Source organism: Physeter macrocephalus, chromosome 11 (assembly GCF_002837175.3).
Source record: "Physeter macrocephalus isolate SW-GA chromosome 11, ASM283717v5, whole genome shotgun sequence".
Taxonomy (NCBI): Eukaryota; Metazoa; Chordata; class Mammalia; order Artiodactyla; family Physeteridae; genus Physeter; species Physeter macrocephalus.
Window position 1 is genome coordinate 113050690 of NC_041224.1, and position 17732 is coordinate 113068421.

Sequence of the window (17732 nt, forward strand, 5' to 3'; positions counted from 1 at the left end):
AGATAGCTAGTGGGAAGCAGCCGCATAGCACAGGGAGATCAGCTCAGTGCTTTGTGACCACCTAGAGGGGTGGGATAGGGAGGGTGGGAGGGAGATGCAAGAGGGAGGAGATATGGGGATATATATGTATACATATAGCTGATTCACTTTGTTATACAGCAGAAACTAACACAACATTGTAAAGCAATTATACTCCAATAAAGAAGTTAAAATTTTTTTTTAAGTTTAAAAAATATATATATATATTCAAAGCAATCAGTAAGCAACTCAATAGAGAAAGAGACAGGCAATTCACCATAGGTGAAATACAGATGTCCAATAAATATATGAAAAGTTGTTCCTCTTCTCCAGTGAAGAAATAATATTTAGGAATAGAAATTACTTTACCTATCTATCAAATTTTTGAAAAAAAAACCTTTTAAAATACTGATAAAATAGATTGTTGGGAAGACTATGAGAAAATGCAAACTCTCATACACTGCAGTCAGCGAAGTCATAAATTTAAACTTTTACATCCTTTTGAAGAACTAGTTGGCAAAAAGAAATGTGTATATTCTTTCGTCTACTTGGCTTCTAAGGATATAACGTACTGGATTCATTTGATAAATACTTACTGAGAAACCTACAAATATGTTTACAAGTGTGCAAAAAATACAGACAAGGATGCCTATTTCCACATTGTTTTTAAAAAAGGAACCAATCTAATCAATAGGGGAGATTAAGTAAATTAATATATATCATTGCAATGTAATACCAGAAAGCTTTTACAAAAACACATTTCTTTGTTTCCATATTGTCCATTCCTGCAAGTCCATGAGGGCAGAGGATTGATCTACACTTGTATACTTTTGCATCCTTGAGTTACAAACCTGAAAATATGAACTCTGACTAGGACATGCTGAACATGGAGCCATGACCAGGTTTCTCAAATAGTTTTGCAACTCATAAACTGTCACTAGAATATTTCTCTGAAATATTGGTCAAATTTTATGAATAATTATCTTCCAGGACATTATAAAGAAAAGAAGAAAAGTTTGTTACCTTTTCAACAAACCAGCTATAAACAACTTCAAGAACAATAGCTTATGCAGAAGATGCATCTTGTTTCCCTCAGGAGCTATCCCATGAAGGCCTGGCTGCCTTTAAGTTGTACAACTTCCACAGAAAAGCAAACTACCTTTCAGTCCTCTTTTACACCATCTGCTCCGATTTCAGTGCAGGAGAGGGAAGTGGAAAATGCTTCCCGCCCTTTTTTGGCTTTATTCCCAAAGGATAATTTGAAGGGAAAGATACTAGTCCACATCTAAAATTATGTCTGGACAGCACTGTAAATTACAAAATTTAAATTTACAATATCAAAAATTATACTGACCTAGCATTCACCCCAGACTTTTCTAAGTACGGCACATTTTGAACTAGGATAATTTTTCAAACATGGGAATTCACTATTATTGAAGCAGATCTCTTCATTTTACATCTTATGAATCAAGATATCTTGACTTGTCAATTTTCTTTAACCCAGAACATGTTCTGGTTGTGTTTTCATTTGCTTCCTATGTTAGAGTTACCTTAACAATACCATCTTAGAATGGACACTAATAATGGTATTTGAAATTTAGTCTCATGAAAGAAAATAACAATATGTCAACTCTCAACTCACCAGAGGTACAGAAATAAGAAAAACGAAACATTAACAAGTCAACTGGTCAAAACAAGTTATCACAAGAAGAGCACTGTTGTATATCCTGCTTTAATGCTTGACTTCTCCATGTTTAGGTTATTAATTGCTTAAGATAGACAAAAGGCCAATTTTGGAGGGGGTCTTACTTAAAACCTTTATGAAGGAAATGTGTGTTTTTCCATGTATAATTTCTTCTTGGATTGAGACCTTAATACATACACTAGTACCATCCTTTTTAAAAATAATTAAATAGACTGTGATAATACATTAAGGATTCAAAGCTCCTTTCTTGAGAAGTTATAGTCCTCTTCAGGCAGTCTTTGTTTTGTGACTTATGGCGCCAACCAAAACTGCTGGATACCAGGATGGTGACCTCACTTGGCACGGTTCTATGGTACCTAGCACCAGGACACAGTTCCAGCATGCAGGCATTTCAGTTAATATGCTACCAGGTAAAGTGAGTGCTGACTGTGTTCTGTTCTATTCTCAACTGGCCTGCCCAGCTTCATAGAAAAGACACCAATGTTATGGAATCAAGTAATCTGAGGGCAAAATTTTATCTAATAAACCAACTATTGGTCTAATGCCTGCACTGCTCTTTGTCTTCTTGAAGACTGTGAAAACTTAAACAATAACACCAGGAAAAGACAACCACCACCACCACCCACCATGGGCTTTCTGCAGTTCAGCAGGTGGGATTCTGAGCTAAATTCTGACCTGAGTATTCTCATAGAGTCAATACAGATGACTGTCTGATGTTAATTTAATATTATAATGTTGGCTTGCAAAAGATGGTGAAGCACATTCCTAGGCAGAATTAGTACCTACCTCAAAGCCAGGACTCACAGGAGACTGAAACATGAAGTCGTAAGAGCAAAAAGCAGACAAAGGTGCAGAAAAGGGGAGGCAAAAGACAAGAGAACCGTGTTATTATTGGAGGAAAGCAATGCATGTTACTCAATAATATTATTAGCAAATAATAGATATATTTTCAAGAAAAAGCAAAATGTGATACTAATCAGTCTTTGTGGCACAGAAACATCTGGGTTAGAAACTACTTTTTAACATTTCAATGGAACTACAGGCACTAAGATTGCAAAAACACAGTTTACAGCTTTGAGTTGGTAGAGGTAAAGAAAATATCTACTTGTCACAGTGTCAGTGATGAAAGACGGTTCATTCACCTTCTTGAAAATAAATTAGAGTCAGAAAGAAGCATTTTGACCTTTAAGTGAAAGATCAGACTTTCTTCACAATAATTCATACTCTCAATGGAAAAAGAAAGAAAAAGGTCATCAAAGTAATCAAATGTGACATAGTTATCTGCCTGCAGGCAAGAATAAGTTGATGAATAATCAGTATCAGTCAGTGCTTTACAAACCTGAAAAGTCCAACAGTGGGTTAGAGTTTTAATGAGAGAAATATGTCTACAGTGTATTCTTTGCTCATTTTAGAGTCTTCGCTGCATATCATTGTTTTCTGTCTGATTTCATTTAAGGTTGAAATATAATTCAAAAGTAGAAAGGTTATGATAAATTTTTTTAAGAGGAGGAGTATCAATGAAAAATCTAAGAAACATTTTGGTTAAGTAGACATGCATCTGGTAATTTATGCTGAATATGTTCTTTTTCATCTCTGTTCCCTCAAGCTTTGTGGGGTAGCTCTATCTGATAACTAGAAATTAAATCAAAACTAAAATACAGTTGACTCTTTTTCTTAACAAAAATGCATGACGGTGTTTTGAAATCCATGATATTTCCAGTGTTGAATAAACATTACACTTTGAGAAAAATCCTATTATTTGTTCTCTCAGTCCCTGCATCCTAATTTGCAAGCTACAGCTAACCCATTTTGTCAGACTTTGGAAAGGGATGTACATTTAGATTGAGGTTCTGCTAAAATTAACTGTGACCCAGTGATACCAGTTAGACTTCTGGATTAACATGAAGCATGAGCAGAATTCAGGGGCAACAATTGCTCATTTGGCCAGATCCAAACATGACTTTGGAGGAGAAATTATAACCCTGTTTGAATGTACTTTTATGGAACATTTTCATACAGAGGAGGCAAAGCTTTCCCTTTGCGAGAAGAAATCAAATTTCCTCGATTTCCAAAATAAGATATTATCCTTGTCATCAACATACCTAATATCCAAAGCTCAGGATTTTCCTCCAGTTTGTAGCCCTGAATGTCTTTATTCTGGGCTATCATCAGAATTCAATTCCAGCTTAGTGCTGGTTTACTGCACGATATTTGAAGATGGTCTATGCAACATGCATTAATTGACTTATTCCTCTAAGTTACCATTTCTAAAAGTGCATGTTATGTTCCCACTAGATATTCCTAGGTTTCCTGAGAAAAAGGGATTCCACAGTTGAGTCAGTTTAGGAACACTGATTTCATCATTGCAAGACTTCTGAGAACCATAACTATGCTTAATGAATATTGTGATGTCCAGTACTTGGATGGACCGAGAAGTACTTCCCAATCTTATTTGACTAGGAGAAGGGTTTTTTGCATAATATTTTATAGCACCATTATTTTAAAGAAAAAATTTTGGCAAACACACACCTCTGTATTTCTCCCTTGCTATCAAATTAGAATCACCAGAAATGTCCATAGATCACCAAGAAAAAGAGAGCCATCTATTCCTTTGGTTGTAATATTTTACTAGAGCTTTGTTTTTATTTTTGTTTTTCCCTTGAAAGAAGATCATATGAATCACAGTTGTGTATCTGTGGTGAAGACTACTGTAGAAAATGTTTATTATGTAAATGAATACTATATATATTAGGGTGATGTGGCATATGACTTTCATTTAGCACCCAAAGAATTTATGTTTCTTGTTACTGAATAATGCAATTTCTATAACCCCATTTTCTTTAAATTGACTGATAGGAATCTCAGAATTAAATTTAATTATTAACTTTTCTGATACAATATTTCATTCTTTTACCACATGACTTGGGATGAAGAAACCTAATGAATTTATAACTTGCTATTGTCATTTTAAAACCTTTTTATTGAGGTATAATTTATATAGAATAAAGTACAGAAAATTCTAGGTGTACATTTTTTCTTTTTTTTTTTTTTTTTTTTTGCGGTACGCGGGCCTCTCACTGTTGCGGCCTCTCCCGTTGTGGAGCACAGGCTTCGGACGCGCAGGCTCAGCGGCCATGGCTCACGGGGCCAGCCGCTCCACGGCACGTGGGATCCTCCCGGACCGGGGCACGAACCCACGTCCCCTGCGTCGGCAGGCGGACTCTCAACCACTGAGCTACCAGGGAAGCCCTAGGTGTACATCTTGATGAGGTTTTACATGAGCATATAAGCATGTAACCTCTACCCAGATCAAGATACAGAATATTTCCAGCATCCAGAAAGGCTCTCTCTTGCTCCCTCTCTCAGTGGGCACCTACGAGGAACCATTATTCTGATGTCTCTCACCATAAATCAGTTTTTCTGGATTAGAACTTCATACACTGGATTCACAGGCAAATAATCTTTTGTGTCTGTTTTTTTTCCCTAAATATTATTTTGTGAGATTCATTTATGTTGCTGAATGAATCAACAGTTCCTAAATTCTATTGCTGTATTGCTGTATACTATTCCATTGTATGACTACCACTAATTTATTTGTTTCTAGCTTTTAGCTACAATGAATAAAAATATTAAAAACATGCTTGTAACAATACCATTCACACTGGCACCCCACCAAGGTGAAATACTAAGGTATATATCTAACAAAATATGAATAAGATCTATATGAGGAAAACTACAAAACTCTGATGAGTGACATAAAAGAGCAAAATAATGGAGAGAGATATACCATGTTCACAGATAGGAAGACTCAATGTTATCAATTTGTCAGTTCTTCCCAACTTGACCTATAGATTCAATGCAATCCCAATCAAAATCTCAGCAAATTGTTTTATGGATATCAACAAAGTGATTTTATAGTTTATATGGAGAGGCAAAAGACCCAGAAGAGCCAACATGATACTGAAGGAGAAGAATAAAGTTAGAGGATTGATGCTACCCAACTTCAAGACTTACTATAAAGCTATAATAATCAAAACAGTGTGGTATAAGAATGACAAATAGATCAATGAAGCAAAACAGTGAGACCCCAAATAGGCCCCCATAAATACAGTCAACTCACCTTTGACAAAGGAGCAAAGGCAATACAATGGAGCAAAGATGGTCTCTTCAATAAATGGTGCTGGTGATTCACATGTAAACAAATGAATCTTGACACAGAACTTACAATGAATTAATAACTTAATTAACTTAAATTAAAAAGTAAATTAATGAAAGTTAATTAAGTTAATTTAAATTAAAAAATTTAACTCTACATGAATCATAGACCTAAACGTAAAACACAACACTATAAAAATCCTAGAAGATAACAGAGGAGAAAACCTAGGTGACCTTGGATATGGTGGTGCTTTTTAAAATACATAACCAAAGACATGATCCTTGAAAGAAATAAATGATAAGCTGGATTTCACTAAAATTAAAAACTTCTGCTCTGCAGAAAACAATGTTAAGAGAATTAAAAGACAAGCCACAGACAGGGAGAAAACATTTGCAAAATATTAGCAAAAGACACATCTAATAAAGATTGTTATCCAAAATATACAAAGAACTCTTGGAACTTCCCTGGTGGTCCAGTGGGTAAGATTCCACGCTCCCAATGCAGGGGGCCTGGGATCGATCCCTGGTCGGGGAACTAGATCCTGCATGTATGCCACAGCTAAGAGTTTGCATGCCACAACTAAGAAGTCCGCCTGCCGCAACTAAAGATCCCGCATACTGCAACTAAGACCAGGAGCAACCAAAGTAAATAAATAAATAAATATTAAATAATATATCTATATACAAAGAACTCTTAAAATTCCACAATAAGAAAACAAACAATCCAAGTTACAGATGGGCCAAAAACCTTAACAAACGTCTTACCAAAAAAGATACACAGATGGCAAATAAGCATGTGAAAAGAAGTTTCGCATCATATGTCATCAGGGAAATGCAAACTAAAACAATGAGAAACCACTACACACCTATCAGAACACAAAATCCAAAATAACGACAACACCAAATGCTGACAAGGATGTGCAACGACAGGAACTCTCATTCATTGCTGGTGGGAATGCAAAATGGTGCAGCCACTTTGGAAGACAGTTTGGCAGTTCTGACAAAACATAATCTTATCATATGATCCAGCAATTGCACTCCTTGATACTTACTCAAAAGAGCTGAAAACTTATGTTTACACCAAAACCTATACATGGATGCTTACAGTAGCCTTACTCATAACTGGCAAAACATGGAAGCAACCAAGATGTCCTTTGTTAGGTGAATGGATAAATGAACTGTGGACATCTTGACAATGGAATGTTATTTCACTCTAAAATGAAATGAGCCATCAAGCCATGAAAAGACATGGAGGAAACTTAAGTATGTCCTACTAAGTAAAAGAAGCCAAACTGGAAAGGGTACATACTGTATGATTCCAACTATATGACATTCTGAAAAAGGCAAAACTATAGAGACAGTAAAAAAAATCAGTAGTTGGTAGGGGTTGGCTGAAGGGGAGGAGGGAAGAATAGATGAAGCTAAGAGGACTTTTAGAGCAGTGAAAATACTCTGCATGATACCATAATGATGAATACATGTCATTATGCATTTGTCCAAATCCACAGAATGTACAACACCATGAGTGAACCCTAAAGCAAACCATGGACTTTGGTTGGTTATGATGTGACTGGGTGATTATGATGTGTATGTCAACGTTATGTTCACCAGTGTTAGCAAAAGTACCACTCTGGTGAGTGATGGTGATAATGGGGGAGGCTATGCATGTGTGGGGGGCAAGGGGTATATGGGAAATCTCTGTGCCTGCCTTTCAATTTTGCTGTGAACCTAAAACTGCTTTAAAAAAGTGAAGTCTAAAAAATTTTTAGAAATTCTGGTACGTATTTTTAAAAATTAAAATTTTTTAAAAATTCTGGTACATATCTTTCCATGCATGTCTATACACATTTCTGGTGAATATATACCTAGGAGTAAAACTGCTGAGTCGCATGATATGCATATGTTCAGCTTTAGAAGACAACTGCCAACCAGATTTCCAAAGTTGCTGAACCAATTTATATTCCTAGTAGTAGTGTATGTGAGTTCTAGTTGCTCAATATCTTCACCAATACTTGTTACTGTCAGTTTTTTTTTCCCCAACATTAGACATTCTGGTGTAGAGCTATCACACTGGAGATTTAAATTTAGACTCTGATAAATAACGATGTAAAATACATTTTCATGTTTATTGGCTGTCTTCTTTTGTAAAGTGCCGTTCAAGTACTTTGCCTGTATCTTAAATAAGGTTGTCTGTCTTTTCAACTTTTATAGATGTTCTTTATACATTTGGATATGGCTCTTTTACAAGATATATATACATATTATATACATTGAAAATATCTTTTCCCATTCTGTGACTTGCTTTTCCACCCTTTTAATGGTATATTTTGCTGAAAATAATTTGTTAATTTTAATGATGCCCAATTTATCAATTTTTTTCTTTTGTCATCAGTGATTTGAGTCCTATTTGAAAAAGGTTTTCATGACCCAAGTTACTGTAGATACTCTTGTATGTTATCTCCTAGAAGCTCCTAATCTACCTAGGATTTATTTTGTATATGGTATAAGGTAAGGTCAAGATTCATATTTTCCATATAGATATCCCATTGGTTCCAGAAATATTCGTTGAAAAAAACCATCATTTTCTCACAGCAGTGGTACTGTTGTCATAACTTAGTTGGCCTGTATATGTGCATAGTTTCTGGACTCCTTCTATTCTGTTTCATTGGTTTATTTTCTGTTCTTGTGTAATACCACATTGTCTTAACTATGGCTTTATGATATGTTTGGAAATTCTCCAGCTTTGCTCTACATCAGGGGTTCTCAAACTCAGCACTATTGACACTTTGAGCCAGCTACTTCTTTGTTTGGGGGCTGTCCTGTGCATTGACCTCTCTGTGATTTCCTTCTTTCTTTTTTTTTTTTTAAACATCTTTATTGGAGTATAATTGCTTTACAATGGTGTGTTAGTTTCTGCTTTACAACAAAGTGAATCAGTTATACATATACATATGTTCCCATATCTCTTCCCTCTGATTTCCTTATTTCTGAGACATTTGTCCCTCAAGTCCTGATTGCCTTGGTTGCTCTTAGGTACCTTTAAATATTGTTTTGTTATGTTCTGTTATACTGTATTCAGCTTTTATAATTGTCCCTTACAGGAGAGTGGTCTGATACAAGCTTCTTCATAGCTAGGAGCAGAAGTTCTGGAACAGATTATTAACTTTTTTGCCTAAGACTAAGCCGTGTATAACATGATTTTAAATGGCTTTAACTTTTCCCAAACGCCACAAGAACATCTGTAAATTTTTAAAAAGAGATGATTTTTAAAAAGGTCTAGATGATAAATAGAGATATTATAGGATCATTTAATCTTGACTTCTCCTATGCAATTGTCTAGAAGTTTATAAAACTGATATAATCTTAATAAGTATACTTATACATAATGAAACAACATATTAGTGTGTCCTCCTTAAGTACCTACTGAGTTTTTCTTGTTTCCTTCTAACATAGGTGATGATGTACAAAAAGATATACACCCTTGCAGAGCTCTTATGACATAAATTGCCTACATTTTGGATTTTCTCAAAACAGGACTGCATCATGGCTGGAATAATGGATACAGTTTAGTGCTGAAGTTGATGACAGACAAAGCTTGTCATAAGATCTATGTTGTTATACTTTTTTTCCTATGTTAGCAGCATTATAGAAATCCAAGACTCAATTTATTTGCCAGAAATGGGTAAATTAATAGAATTACCAGTATTTTAATCCATATGTGAAATGGTGATTTTCCAGTCAAAATAGGCAATCAAGTGTTGAATAGAAAAATCATTTTCTTCCATTTGGGAGAAAATCTATACTTATGGCAGACTTGCAACATGGGTGGTCTAATGTCATTACTTAGCAATGCCATCTTTATATAGGCCATCATCCTTTTCAGAAATGGAAAATATTGTTTATTGTATATGGACTAAAAGGTTTCACTATCATTACCATAATGTTACCTTTGACTAGGCATTCACTACAACCTTTAAACTATAGTTACTGGCCTTTTATGTTTTGCACAGGGATGAAAAGAGACATATTAGCTGCACTGTGAGCATGCAAAGAGAGACATACAGGCACCCCACAGGGGCAAAAAGTGCTATGATGAATGTAAAACATGCATTTGAGAGCCAATGTGTCACCAACACTATTACCAAAGGCATTTTTCATTTAAAGGTTACCCACAGGGCATTTTTTATAAGGTTATGAAAGTTCATAATAACATTTTTCAAAGTATCCTGTGGTCCCAATATTGTCTCACCTCATAAATATCTGATTTGATCAAACTTTTGTAAGCATTCTTGGCAGATATAGTTAAAATGTGATTTTTAAAATGTATTTTTAAAACATTTTTAAGCATTCTACTACAAAAAAATTCCGTTCAGCAATAAAGTGCTAATGAATTTCAACATCTGATGTACAATATAGCTTGTAATCAAGTAATTCGAATAATTAAATAATTATGTAATTCGATTAAATAAAGCAATTAAAGCAATTAAATAATTTGGTTGAAAAACACAAAAACCTGCTTAAAGACTTTAGTAATCTAAGTTAAATTTATATATAAATTATACATTCACATTTATAAATATGCATGCATATAATAATTTCATTTATATTTATAAAATCTAAATGATACATATGTGATGTTTGGAAGTATATATATATACACACACGTGTATGTATACATACATATGTGCATATATGTATATATTATTAAAAACTGAGATATAGTTTTTTTCTTAATTTTAGTATTCAAATATCACACAAAATTAATTTTAAATACATCAAGCATATATTAAGAAACATATTAAAACAGATTATATACATGCAACTCTTTCTATTGACTTATGAAGTCTTTGCACAAAAGCCATCATTTAAAATTACCCTGTATGACTTTGACGAGATCAAACACTTAGCCTAATATAGAAAATCAAACTGCTGATAAATGAAAAAGCACAGTAAAGATCAGCTTAAGTAACACCTCATCTTGGAAGTCCAGTCTGAATTCTCCAGGCAAACTTAATTAAATATATTCCTATTAATTCTTTTTGAAAAACTGAGATAGTTTTAAAGGAAGAATCTTTAGCATTAATTACCTAGATTCTAATCTATTCTAATGATGAATAACTTTAGTTTAGAGCTTTAGATTTCTTATGAGATGTTAACTAACATTTAAAAATCTTTTCCTGGTGAAACTGAAAACAATACACATTAACTTATAATTTTGTTTCTAAAACTTGCTTAAAAATGTCTATTCTGTAAACAGTATGACTCTCAGAGACGGTACTTAAAAGCAAGAGTAACTGCTAACTTATAAAATCACTACCTACAAAAATTCAAACGAAGTCAAGAAATCTCAGAGTTGGAAAGATAATATGAGAGTTATTTGAAAAAGTAAATAGATTTTGACTTAAGCACCTTTCAGTAAGAGTATCATTAATTCTAACTAATACAACTTTATAAAATAATATATAACCACACATGCATTCTGAATAGTCACCAAAATATAATATATTCTTCTAGTTACTGGTGGGATTTAGTACCTGACTTCCCCTAACAGGTCACTTGATGAAAACACAACAAACTCCCCCCCCGAAAGTCACAGAAACACAGAGTATGGACTTTTCCTATTTATCAAAATAAGCATTCATTTGAGTTATATGTCTGGCTTATGTTGTAACAAAATTTAAGTGATTTAAAGATCACAATAAAATATTTTCCGAACAATAGAGTCATTAATACAGCTTTTTAGAGATGGCTTCAAAATGCATTGCCCCGGGGGCTTCCCTGGTGGCGCAGTGGTTGAGAGTCCGCCTGCCGATGCAGGGGACACGGGTTTGTACCCCGGTCCGGGAGGATCCCACATGCCGCGGAGCGGCAGGGCCCGTGAGCCATGGCCGCTGAGCCTGCGCGTCCGGAGCCTGTGCTCCACAACGGGAGAGGCCACAACAGCGAGAGGCCTGCGTACCGCAAAAAAAAAAAAAAAAAAAAAAAATGCATTGCCCTTCTCCACTCCAGGGATTTATCTAACCTAAATGTTTGATAATTTTTATTTTTCTCTTTGATTGATGTTTGTAATTATTAGATAATAAAGAGTTTTTGTAATATCCACTAGCAGAGGGAATATAGGAAACAAGCTCATACAATTAGCTTATTTCAGAATAATGTTCTTATTTTAAATAGTGCACATAATTACCACAATTTTTACTTTGCTTTCAATGTTTGGAAAATCAAAATTTGACGTTCTTAAAGAAAAAATATTTAAGCCATATCCACAGATATATATTTTAGAGCCAATGGAAATATTTAAAGTATTAAATGCTATTTTCCCCATAGCATTTGTCAACCAGTGTCTTTGACATTAGCATGTATGCCTTTAATGCCAAACAATTAAAGACTTTCATCTTTTCATATGAGCGAATTTCAGATTTTCTCCCAGAATAAACAGTCAACTATGCCACGAAGTACTCTAATAATCGTCAGAGAAGAAAATCTTGCATCTCTGGTTTCCAAATTTTGACAAACTATGTTTTGTCACATTCACGGATTAGTTTGTGCAGCTCTGGCTCCATGACCATGATGAAACCTCACAGATTTTTAAATTGCTCTCAGCTCACAGATAAAAGCAAACTCGAAGCTGTTGGATATTTGTTGAAGCACTGACCAATCTACAGCACAGGCCCTGAAGAAACACAGTCATTAACACCCTGGCTGTGTCCTCTCTCCCAGGGCACTGTCTTGGATTGATGACCACTGTTACCACATCATCCTACAGATTTCTCATGTAAACGGGCAAATGGATAAACAGGAGGCCATACCAGAAGGGGCTCATCGGGGGCACTGGTGGAAAGCTCGGCAGATGCTGTGCGGACAGTGCTGAGCCCAGTAAGGGAAACATTTGAGAGTCTTCTCCGCCTCACGCCACTGCAATTGTTGGGGATTTTAAATGCACATCTCTTGTGGTAATTCAGCCCACATCCTGGAAGGAGAAAGTAAAAATGACTTTTGTTCAACTATAAATTAAAAGCTACTTTAGTATAAGTTGTAAATTATGAATTTTTAGAAACAGTACTGCTTCCATTTTTCTTGAGGCTGTTCGAAAATTTAAATTTTCTTTTGAGCTTCTCCTGATTTATTTTCCCAATTTGTCAATAAGCTGGGTTTTGACATCTGATTTTATTGGATGAGCCCAGCAACTACCCTGGTTATCATTTTAAAAAATGTTTTCTAACATAAGGGACTTGGGCTTTGAGGGATCTAGCAATAAAACTCCAGTGAGATGACCTACTTTTAGCTGCCTCAAGTTCTATTGCAAGGGAAAATTAAGCATAATGCTTCACAACTTTTGACTTACACTCATTTGAATCATGGCTCCACAACTTGTCTGTCTACATGGCCTTGGACAAATTACTTCACCTCAGTTTTCCTGTCTGTAAAACGGGGATAATAACTACCTTGCAGAATTGTTAAGAAAATATGTAAAATACTTCACATGCTAGTTTCTACATGGTAGATAATTAGGAAAGCACCATTTTCCTCTCAATATTTCTACTGTTCATAGTTCTCTCACGTAGTCTTACTGTTCAGAATTTCCCCATGTGTCACATAGCAGGCCAGACAAATTTTCATAAAACTACACTTTAGGTAGACTTTCTTCCAGATCACTGTCTCTTAACTTCCCTTCTTACAGACAGAAATTCAGAAATTATGGTTATTTTATTTATGGATTTCATCATAAAAGCTTGGGGTTTTTGGTCAAAGTTCAAACAGCTCTATCCCTCCCCGCCCCACCCTTCATCAAAAAAGAGCAAGGTATGATTTGGTCCGTTTTTAAGATTATATCATGGTATCCTATAAACCTGAATTATGCACTTCAAGGATTTCTGTCCATGGAGGATGATAAAACCATGATCTTGGTGTAGAAACTGGGTACATGTTCCAGCCTCCACTCAACAGCTGAGTGACCCTGGATGGTTTGATTAACCTCCTGAATCTCAGCTCCTTTCAGCAAACATTTATTGAATGCCTACTATTCCAAGTTCTGGCTTAAGATGCAAATTATATGTTTAGCCTGTTAGCAAAATAACCAACACCTTATGGGAGAGAAACATATCCACATGATATAGGGGAAAAGGTAGGAGAATCTGGCTTTCCAGATCAGGGCTAACATATTGAAGATAGGAAATGAACCGAACAGAATCCACGCAGTACCCAGATCCCTGGAAGGTATCTGAAGGAAAGAAGGCATTGCAGAAGAGGGCACGACATAAGTAGCTAACTCCAGCATGCGTTCTACTTGGCTGGGGAAGGAATACCTTACCTTCACATTTAAGGCCTTGACGCACCAGCCCCCATAGCATTTCTCCACAGTGATCACAGAAAGCTGGAGCTCTGTACGAATGAACAAAGAGAGTGTGGGGACGAATCTGAAAGTCTTCAAAGGTGGCGGAAGCTGTGAAAATAATAACATTGAAAAATAAGTTGAATAAATAAGCTCATCTATAGATAATTAGTATGCAAGATACTTAACATGCAAGTATGGGTATAACTGGGCAAAGTCAGGAAAGATAAGATGCAACACTGCTTGACTTTTAGCCATTCCACTCCATTCTTCTCAACCACAGCTTTACAAGTGGTGGCACAGGAACCTCTTTCTTGTCTTCCTGCTTATCAAGGTCTCTGGCCACTTCAAAAATAGCCAAAACGCTAGAACAAAGAATGAATGAAAGAATAACTCAATTCAATCTATTAATAAGGGATGTTGCTTTAAAACACTTTGCTTTTTCTCTTACGTAAATGAGCCAGAGAGGTATTCAGAAATATTAATAGAAAGGAGACACTTGATGAATGGAATTTAGAGAGATCAGAAGACAGTGTACTTGAATATGACCTTGAAGAAGTACATTAGAACGGTGGGGCCCAACTGGAAGAAATCTGGGCAGCCTCTTTTGGGGAGACACAGTTGTTTGAACTCTTAGGCAATATAACCAAGCATTTAAATCCTGACCTAAAAATAACAAGCAGCCTCTTCATCAATATGCCCAACAGAGGGATTTAATACACACACTGGTGAATTTCAGCCCACTCTGATAAATATACTTTAGCAAATCATGTTCATGCTATAGGGTACTTTTTGTTATTGCTTATTGTTATTTATCCCATATGGTATTCGTACAGAGTATTGAAATTCATTATGTTTTAAAAATTATACTTTTCCACATGATACTTTTATTATGTTATAAAAATAGTGCACGGTTTTTTGGTGTTGCTTAAATCAAGAAATAGAAAGGTACAGAGAACTGAAAGTGAAAGACCACCCCTTCTCCCAAAATTCTAGTGTGTAGGGCTATATCTTTCTGGATCTATTTACACATATAGCCCGATATTAAGGCTGCCCATAATAGTCCAGGGAGTGCTGACCTACGCGTGAGAAGAGCTGGATGAGGCTTTGCCATTATCTTACTGACAACTCACTTAATCATCACGAGCCTCAGTTTCCCATACATAAAAAGAGAAGGTCTGACCAATGGTGACTTCTCCTAACCCTTAAAGTATAAACTTCCATTAACTTGGAATAGAACCATATGCACTTTATTTCATCAGGTTTTATGCAAAGAGAATTTGGGGAAAAATTTAGGCCTTAAATACATCCTTCTATTCTGCCTTCCCTTCTCTTCCTCCTGTTTGTCTTCTTGCCTTACTTTTTCAACATACATTTGTTAAACACCTTTTCAATATTGTCAATGGCACCATTCCAGGGACAAAGATGTAAAGATAAGTAAGGCATCTTTACAGAGCCTACCAGACCAGCAGAAAGGCAGATAAAAACAAACAAAAAACTCCACAATAACTATAAAATAACTTCTAAGGTTCAAAGAAGCTACAAAATTTGGCCTAAGTTACTAAACAGAACTAGGACTACAACCCACAAGTGTTTTGTCCCCAATCCACTGTCCTTTTCATCATACCAGTGTTACATCTTACCTTTCCTAACTCTGCCCAAAGAGTTATATCCAACAGCCCCATGGTGAGGGAAATAAACATCTGCAGTTTTCCTGATGGTGCCTTGGATAGCAGGTATGGGCTAATGAATCACCTGTGGAGTATACTAATGAAGCGCTTACCTTGGTAAGTATGCAAGGTGTGACAGAGTGAACGCTGAAACTGTAGGCGATTCATCTCTGCTAGATAGGTGTCCAAAATTATGAGGACAACTTTGAGGGTATCACATCCCTCAGGGCAAGTGACAACAGAACATGCAGGAAAGTGAATCACTTCAACCAGAAAGGATATTACTGATAGTTCACAGACGTATATCTGGACCATAAAAAGAGATTAAAATTTTTAATGGGTCAGTTTTCCCTTGAAACTTGAATAAAAGTACTTTATTCCAAATTAATATGCTTTACTATTGGAAATCATCCATCAACTTATTAAAGGTACTAGTTTTACTCAATGGAAAGATAAGGAGAATAATAATAAGGTTAAGATTTATTGAGCTATTACTGTATACCGGACACTACACTAAGAGATTAAAGTGTGGGAACAAGGAGCTAATCAAAGAAATGCAGCCAAGTAAGTTGCTCTAGCATTGCCTACAAGGAGTTCTGATTAGTGTCAATGTTCCTTACAAAAAGGATTTCAATTGAAATAAGATTGGGAAATTGTATTATTACTTTTCACACTTCAAGTTTCACAATACTACAGTCAACGCTTATTCTAAGTAAATCAGTAAAAAAGTGTGGTTTGGGTTCCAATCAACTACTTTTATAATTTGGTCAAAGTGTGTCTAATTTTGTAAATGCTAAATCTTCTTTAAAATTGGTCTCTCACAGTCATGGACAAATTTGTTTTTAAAACATCAAAGAAAATAGTTAAAGGAAATACTTTGTGCCAACCATTAACTCCTAACTTCTCCCCCCATCCCTCCCCCCATCTCCCACCCCTGCCAAATGTCACCCAAACAATGGTGACAATATCATGATAGCAATTAGTTGAATAATTAAGGTAGTTTTCAAAATAAGGAATGTTAGAATTTGACAATACTAATACCTAGATGTGTTCAGATATTTTTGAATTAATCAGAAAGAATATAAATAATTAAAAAGAAGATTTTCAATGACCCCCCCCCCCCAAATCCAGTTTATGTCAGGTACGTTTGTTTTTTCACTTTTTGAAGGGGATTAACATTCATAAGCAGTTAGCACCCTTGACTTATGTTTAAATGCCATTTTCTAAAGTTCAATTTTAATATTCTCCTGTTAATTTTAGAATAATTAAATACATTTTTTAAAATAAAACTACCAAGTGTGGTGAGGTTTCACATGCATTTGAAATCAAAGCACAACATCCATTCATTATGAATTTACCTGTTTCTGCACCCTGGGGGAAATCAGCATTAGCTGAGTGTATGCATGCCATCTTGCCTAATCACAAAATTGCACTTCAGAGATAATCACTTAGCACAGGAAAACAAAGTGAATGCTGTAATTCCATTTCACTTAAGGTTTGGAAGCAAAATGGACAGATAAGAATAGAAATACTAAAGTGTCTAGAGATTCCAAGAGAGAACAATGTGCTATCTGTCAGTATGTCAAAATCAATCAGGTGACCTAAATTAAAACCATATGACAGGGCTACAAACTAAACACAATGGGCCCCTTATATTGGTACCTGTGTATCTTTGATTTGCTTTGTTCACAGTCTATTGTTATACTCCACGGTGCAGGAGAGGAGAAAATAACATGCTTTCCTTAGTCACTGAGCATTTAAAACAGGTAATTGAGCCAAAAACTCTAAGATAATCAGTACTTCTTTTAAGGTTCATGATAAATTGTTGCACAAAATGGAATAAACTGTTTGG

General features: G+C 35.4%; 1 protein-coding gene across 5 annotated transcripts in view; it reads right to left on the minus strand.

Moving 5' to 3' along the window:
* The window catches only part of PRKD1 (protein kinase D1), a 340452-nt gene that overhangs the window by 70713 nt on the left and 252007 nt on the right, over positions 1 to 17732 (minus strand). For 3 of the 5 annotated variants that reach the window (XM_028495666.2, XM_055088374.1, XM_055088375.1), the window contains exons 3-5: positions 14190 to 14321; positions 12688 to 12848; positions 2510 to 2533 (exon numbers count right to left, since the gene is read on the minus strand). In XM_028495666.2, the coding sequence (XP_028351467.1) occupies positions 2510 to 2533; positions 12688 to 12848; positions 14190 to 14321 (317 nt within the window). Of the gene's footprint in view, positions 1 to 2509; positions 2534 to 12687; positions 12849 to 14189; positions 14322 to 15993; positions 16159 to 17732 lie in introns of those variants that run through there. The other 2 variants (XM_028495668.2, XM_024134023.3) reach the window with 2 other exon arrangements.